The sequence below is a fragment of the Lepisosteus oculatus genome, chromosome 13 (genome assembly GCF_040954835.1).
Source record: "Lepisosteus oculatus isolate fLepOcu1 chromosome 13, fLepOcu1.hap2, whole genome shotgun sequence".
Taxonomy (NCBI): domain Eukaryota; kingdom Metazoa; phylum Chordata; class Actinopteri; order Semionotiformes; family Lepisosteidae; genus Lepisosteus; species Lepisosteus oculatus.
This window is the reverse complement of record NC_090708.1, coordinates 27,271,871-27,279,870: the sequence shown is the minus strand read 5'-3', so window position 1 is coordinate 27,279,870 and position 8,000 is coordinate 27,271,871. Positions and strand designations below refer to the sequence as shown.

The 8,000-nt window shown below is 34.7% G+C and overlaps 1 protein-coding gene across 1 annotated transcript; it reads left to right on the top strand.

The window, feature by feature from the left end:
- Positions 1 to 331: 331 nt before the first annotated feature.
- Positions 332 to 2,406, top strand: LOC138242257 (olfactory receptor 6N1-like). Its single transcript, XM_069197746.1, has 2 exons — positions 332 to 342; positions 1,446 to 2,406. Exons 1-2 carry the CDS (start codon positions 332 to 334, stop codon positions 2,404 to 2,406), a joined length of 972 nt encoding a protein of 323 aa, XP_069053847.1.
- Positions 2,407 to 8,000: the final 5,594 nt, after the last annotated feature.

Genomic DNA, 8,000 nt, shown 5'->3' with positions numbered 1-8,000 from the left:
TAAAACATTATAACCTTTTACAAAGTATATAAACTTAATCTAGTCTGAAGGAACACGTAAAATCGTTTCCAAAATAACCACATGTAAGACTTTGATACATGTAAGACTTAAAATGTTTAGGGAGAAAGTGGAATACTGGTGTGTATTTTTCTTTAAAATACCAATACCAGCCATATACAGTTTACATGATATGTTTATGTTCCTAAATTAATATTGTTTATCAGCATGTGAGAGGCATGGTGAATCGGAGATTCTCAAAACTTACTTTGTATGATTGTAAATGAATACGTGATCAGATCAATGAATAAACAAAGTATTTTTGTTTACAAAGATGGTTACAAGGTAAGTGGACCAGGGTAATACTTTGAGCTTACAGCTTGTCTAAGGTCATTCATTATTAATACTATTAGTAATATCTTCGGTAAATACATTGATGCATAAATATTTCTGCATAATTAAAATATTTATGATAAAGGTGGTAGGTTGTGTACTTTTGTCCAACTGAGCAATCTTCCTTTCATAAAATATACCAACTTTTTAATGTATAATGATTAACATGCTGTAATACACAGTTTAAATTTAAAAGTCTAAAGAGTATACAACTTAAATTCTTACTTGGATTGTCCCTCAGCGGTGATCAGAATTCGAAACTGGGTGTTTTCTGGTGACAGCTCAAATGCTGTACACGAGAAGTTAAACTTTATTAGCTCCACCTAGCAGTTTTACAACATGATTCCGGATACTATAAGCATAATCTAATTTGCATACGGTACAGCACGGAATGACCCGAAATGATGCATTATGATGTGTTTAATTGCAATATGCCCACCGCATTGTACTGCAGCATACTTATTATTTAGCTGTACGGCAGATATACAGTACCGTGTATATTTACTGTATTATCCTGATAATAATTAATATAAATGTGTAGCACAGTGGCACAGTAGTTAGCATTGCTGCCTCACAGCACTATGGGCCTAGATTCAGTTTTAGACCATGCTAGCTATCATATTTTATATGTTTTTCCTATGTTAACAAGATATTGGTCTCATAGAGCAAAGAAATACTGGCAGATTGTTTGCTTTTGAGAAAATTGGCTCTGGTGTGAGTATATGAGTGTGTTTTGTTTCTGTGGTTTGCCCTGTGGTGAGTGGTTGTGTACCCTACCTTCTGCCGTTAGCTTGCAGGGATAGGCTCTGGCTTCCCTGTGGCACTGTAAGAAAATTTATGGTTGGATTTATTATACAGTATAATACAACTGTATTTTACACAATAATGATTAATAAAAATAAAATGTTCACCATGGCAAAACTAAAAACTAAAAGTTTTCCTTAAATGTTTTATTATTTTTTGTCTGTATTTTATTATTTAATATCCTTTTATGAAATCAAACCGATAGAAAACACAGATATGCATTAACTCTTGGCACCCTTGTCTCCTGTCAGAGTCATGAACAACTCTTATGTGACCCTGCACTCTGAGTTCATCATTGTGGGAGTGCCAGGCCTGCAGGAACACTACACTGTACTCTTCATTGTCTTCCTCATCCTCTTCCTGGCCACCTTCCTGGACAATCTCCTTATCGTGCTGTTGGTCAGCATTGACCACCGGCTCCACTCTCCCATGTACATCCTGCTGTGGAACTTGGCCCTCTTAGACATTTGTCTGACCACGACCATTATACCCAAGTTATTAGAAGTTCTGCTGGGACATGGCAGCAGTATTTCCTTCTCAGGCTGTTTTGCACAGATGTATTTTTTTATCTCATGTAATGCTGTTGAAGAGTTCCTTGTTGCAGCCATGGCTTATGACAGATATATTGCTGTAGTGAAACCACTGCATTACAACACCATCATGAGCACCAATTTCTGTATTACAATGGCAGCCATAGTCTGGGTGCTGGGCTTCCTTGCACCTCTTTTGTCAGTAGTATTGGCAAGCACATTGCCATTCTGTGGATCAAATTATGTCTTGCACATTGTCTGTGATTACCCCACTGTGATGACATTGGCCTGTGGAGATGTTACAAGTCAAGTCAATTATACCTTGATAGTCTCCATGATTGCAATCTATATCCCCTTTCTCTATGTCCTATGGACATACTGCAGAATTGTGTGGTCAGTGATAAAAATGAAAACTGTGGAGTGCCGTAAGAAGGCCTTCTCAATGTGTTCTTCACATATGACTGTGGTATTTATTTCCTATGTAACTGCTGCTGTGGTGTATATTGGACTGAGAGTGGAAAGTATCCCGCCAGAAGGACGCATCTTCATTGGTGCAGTGTACTATTTCCTCACCCCTTTTCTCAACCCCATCATTTACAGCTTAAGTAATGAAAAAATCAGGGCAGCAGCTTACAGATACTTCAGACTACAGGCTCACCGCAGTATAAAGAACACTGTCTAACCAAGTCCATAAGAGAGTTGAAGACATTTTAATGTAATAAAGCCCGAAAAAGGAACACAGGACAACAATGCACAGTTACAGGTGTTGAATTGAGTACCTAACGATAGCTTTAGGATTACTGAGAAATTAATGAGTGTTTTAGCTCTGTACATTTTAATAGTTGCTTGATGATCTGCTGAAGTCAATAAACTTCTTTTTCTGTATATTTAATTCATATATTATTTTTAATAAGTAAATATTGTAATTTTACACTAGATACTTGGGTATTTTCATGACTCTATCATTAATCTTGCACTAAGCACTTTTGGCCTTGTAAGCTCATATTGCCATTGTGGACTATGCAAAAGAGTGAATATTGGTAGAATGTAAAAAATGAATTGCAAATCTGCAATCTTTCGTACTTTATAAACAATGCTTGGATTTATTTAAGTGATATAAGTTAGGAAGAGCAGCCTAATAGAGATGTGCTCTGTATTCCACTAATTACTGTACGTCACCACATTGTGAGCATTATTTTCACCCCTTACCTTTGCCTCCTTTCCCTTAAATGCTTGTGGTAAAAGAGGTTTTTTTCAGGATCATTAAAAGCTTTCTAAAAAAATAAATACATCCTCTTGTTTTCCCTGTGTATGTCCTTTTCTATTGTTGTATTTTTGTCTCTGAGTGTCCATTATTGTTGTACTGTTTTGTGAATTTAGATCTTGTTACATTAAATGTGTGAGTGTTGTTACATTAAATGTGTGAGATTAGCTGTAAGGAATCAATCGACAGAATAACAGGCAGTTTCTGCACATGGATTCAAAGTAAGCAATATATGATTTTACTGATACAAACAGGTTCATATTAAACCAACCAAACTAACAGTACACATGAAACAATGTGCCTAGGTACAAAGTGAAGCTGATCTTCTACAAAGATGCAAATATATAAGGGTTATAATACTATATAATAATATAATACTGATTTTAATGTAACATGTTATAATTTGCCTTGAAGGTTAATCAGTTTCATATACCTATTCAAAATTTAAATACTCAAAGCTACAGTAAGTAATTACATTTTTACTACCATGATTTAAATGTTATTAAAAACTGTGTTTGGGTGTTTAGGACAACAAGTCAGTTTCACGGTCTGCAGTGTGAATACTGAAATATTAATCATCTAATAACTAGCTTGTTTATGGATGTTTAATTCCTGCCCAGGAAGACAAAGGAAACAACTGATTGAATTTGTCAGCTTTCATCGGTGTCCAATGCTTTTCTGCTGTCTTAGTGTCCATCTGTAGTGATATTATTGTTTGGGCAAAAGTGGGAGGTTGTGCTGAAGCTTCATGCTGACTGAAATTTTCTCAGGAACCACCTGCTTGTTAATGGTGGCAGCAATTTATCCAAGCAGGATCTGGATTTCGTGTCACACAAATATAATTAGGTTTTTGGGGTCATCCTAAAAGTTAATTGTTTTGCATAATGTGCAATTCAAAGTTTTAAATAAAATATTTAGAATATGTGTTCAAGTTTGGTCTGGACATTAATTAAGCATATACTGTACTGTATATGTTATTCATTTGATTTCAGCTTACAGTACATTAAATCAGCCTTCCAACCTATAATTGACAATTTATCACTTTTTCCTGTCACAAGAATTCTGCAATCAATAATTTGTCACTGTTAAATTGTACACAAAATATATTACAGTATTTACAGGCAAATTGAGTTTTGTCTGGTAAACACAATCAATTTGAAAATATCTAACAAAAATTAAAACTTAACATTGTTGCAGCAATAAATGCCTGGCTGTCTGCCAAATAATTTCTTGACTAAAACAAAAAAGGTCTTCTTAGTTCTTTACCTGGCTTATGCATTGTCTCCCGAAGCATTAACAGGTATATTTCTCTACAACAGCATACCTGTAATTCCGATCAGTCATCCTACCTACAACTGATATCTTATCAGCTCTATTTGTGACACTTATTCCTGGATTATAAAGTTGAAAGTTTTGAAACAGCTTCACCTGGTATCACCAGGTATCTACAATCCAGAATGTACATTAAAACTTCCTGAACTGTGGTAAGCAATGTGTGGTATACCACAGTATGATTTGGCTTGCCGTGTTTAGCTTTTCAGTGCTCATAGAAGATCAATAGGTTTCACCTGTGGTGCATTAGATGTTAGTGAAATGGTCATTTCATTTAATCTGTTGTACTGAACTACTTCTTTGAATCCACTTAATATGGAATATTAATATTGAATAATGTAACCAAAGGGAAATTGTGCCATCTGAAAATTAAAATAACCAAAGTATAATACTGTTTCTAAAAAGTATTAACAATTTTTATCTATGGATATAAATATATACTTATATAGGTGGTAGTGGTAGTTGAAACACCATTAGATACACACATTCCACCTTCCTCATAAACATTTTCTACTTCTAATTCTTGATCTCAGTCAAAGTGGTCTTTTTTAAACTTATTTTTTCAAGAACACTTGCAAGGTTCAAATTAATTTATTAACAATAAATGGCATTTACCTGAACGAACATAAGTTATAAAAGTTCATTTAAAATTATCAAATATTTCTTATTCATAATATGCTGTTTTTCTGAATTTCTCAGTAATTTTGAGTAAAAATCTATCGGCATTTGTTGTTTATATTGCTTTATTTCAATACACTTCTGGTTCATTTGGTTTAATTTCTGATAGCATTTCTAACATCAGCAATTTTAATGATTGCTGTTTGTATATAATATTTATAGTTCAGGTGGGTAGCTGTGTCAGCATGTGTAGGAACACGTAATAGGTTTATTCCATGCTGAAAAGAGAAGAAAGAAAACACAACGTTTCATCCGTGGAGCCTATCTTTGTCTTCTTAGTATCTTAATTAAGCCTGAATTACGTACTATGCTTATGTCTGCAAAACACCTGATCATCTACTCTAAAGATTTCAGTGCTTTGTGTATATTCTCTTCGCAGTGGAGTCAGGGTGTGTGGGGACAGGTTTAGGCTGAATTTGAATTGGGGATCTGTATTCTTCATACCTGAAACATTTTCTCTGAAAGCATTGTCTTCCCTGTTTAGCTGATCTTTTGCTGCCTATGCATGCTTAAACAGCTCCCTTGGTAAATTATCATACTTGACTGAGAAAGCTTAAGAGAACTTAACATTTTTATTATCAACAAATTGTAAATATGACGTTTACAGTGGCGTTATTCATTCTTTACTTAAGTGTATGGAGGAGTGTCAGCTGTCAATGAGAGCAGAACCCCCCCCTTAAGCTGGGCAAATGATTTTTTTAATTTTTAAAAAAGAATTAAAAAACGAGATATAATGATGTGTTCCTGCTTAACTTAGACATTGCATGACTTTAAAAGCTATAAAAACAGGTTTTGATAGTTAATAACCACTTTTTATGCGCGAAAAACTGTGTGTATGCCATTCAGCGTACACGTTACTGAAGCTAAAAGTTTAGCCTTTGTCACTAATGTAACCACTAAATAAAGACATAAATATAGAAATCCCTACATTACAAACTGTATATGGCTGGTATTGGTATTTTAAAGAAAAAACATACACTATTATTCCACTTTCTCCCTAAACATTTTAAGCATCAAAGTCCTACAGTACATGTGGTTATTTCAGAAACATTTTATGTGCTCCTTCTGACCATATTAAGTTTAATGTGTGAATATGTTTTATGTGAAAAAAGTCAGTCCTGTTTTTTATGGTCTGCAGCTAAAATCCTGCTTTACTAAAAATTAGACACAAGAAGAGTATTATTGGACAATGTTGTGAGGCTAAAGAAAACAATAATGATATAAATTTAAAGATCTAAAAATATTTAACACATACGCCCGACATTAAAGGCTGTGCCTGCCTGCCAGCGCGATGACGTCACCGCCTTTCCCTCTGAATAGCTAGCAGGAACCTCAACCATCGGGCAGAGATAGATAGATAAGACTTTATTGATCCCAAAGGGAAATTGAGGTGTTACAGCAGCCCAGCCAAAGACAAGCAAAAACAGACATCAGAAGAGACGAAAAATTAAAATATGTACAGTAATACAACATAAATATAAAATAAATACATAGTTTTACACAGTCCTAGCCTAGGGCAGTGTTATACATCCTGACAAATCTCTTTATTGTGCACATTTTAATCCGCTTAGTATTGAATATTTAGATGGAATTTTAAAACTAAAGGGGAGTTCTAGTAGCTGAGCATGAAAAGAAGAGGAGCATAACGCATCTGAAGGTCATAAACGATATTAATTTAGAAACATAAACATATCATGTAAACTGTATATTTTTGGTATTGGTAGTTTAAAGAAAAAATACACACCAGTGCTCCATTTCTCCCTAAACAATTTAAGCATCAAAGTCTTACATGTGGTTATTTCTGAAACGTTTTTACACCCTGCGGTACCGCTGTGTACATACAGTACGAAAAAGTTGTGATATTTAGAAATATAAAAAATGTACATATACTGTAGTGTCCATAATATTTGCTATTTTAGTTTTTCAAAGAAATGTTTATTTGTTATAAGAAAACTCATAGCAATTGCTGGATTTGAACACCTGGCCTTACACTTATAAGTCAGTCACTTAAGCTATCATGCCACCAATCCGGTCATGTGACAAGCACTGAAACAGCAATGCACATATCAATGGAAAGCTTTATACTACTGTTTGTGCTACAGTACTTGAAAATAATTATATAATTATTAATTTTTTTAGATACGCGATTCCATATTATATTCCCTATTAATCAAATTCTAAAAGTATGCTTTTGTTTACTCCGATAATGAGTGTATTCACAGAAAAGGTTAAAATGATCAATTTTCACAAAGTATATAAATGTACAGTAATATGGTCAGAAGGAGCACATAAAAACGTATCCAAAGTAACCATATATAAGACTTTGATGCTTAAAATGTTTAGGGAGAAATGAAATACTGGTGTGTATTTTTTCTTTAAACTACCAAGACCAGCCATATATAGTACAGTTTACATACAGTAATATGTTTATGTTCCTAAATGAATATCTTTTATGAGCATGTGAAAGGCATGGTGCATCGAAGATTCTCAAGACTTACTTTGTATGATTGGAAACGAATGCGTGATCGGATCAATGAAATGCTGTGATGTTACTTATTGTCAATGAAAAAATAGTATTTTCATTTACAAAGATGGTTACAAAGAATGTTGATCTAGCGGCGAGGCTTATTAATAAGAAAGAATTAAGTGTTCTGAGCCTTCCCAAATGAGGCCCCATATCTCTGTTCATCTCTGTGGTGCAGCCACAGAGAGACTATTCATGCAGGGTGATTTAAGGTCCTAGGACAGCTCCCAAAGGGGGATGCACTTAGCTAAGCCTGGCTGTCATGATCAATGGTCATCCATTGGCACCTATCTGTCTAGGGAGTGCCAGATGGACATCTGGACTGCATTACTAAGTGTCAGGAGTAAGTGACTCATATCTCACCTTGATCAACCAATCAGGGACTGGTAGGGCCGAGTAACCCACGTGGGACTCTGATGCCCATGGAACTTTCAGCCAATCAATGAGCTGAAGTTCCTCCAGGTAAAAACAGGCAACA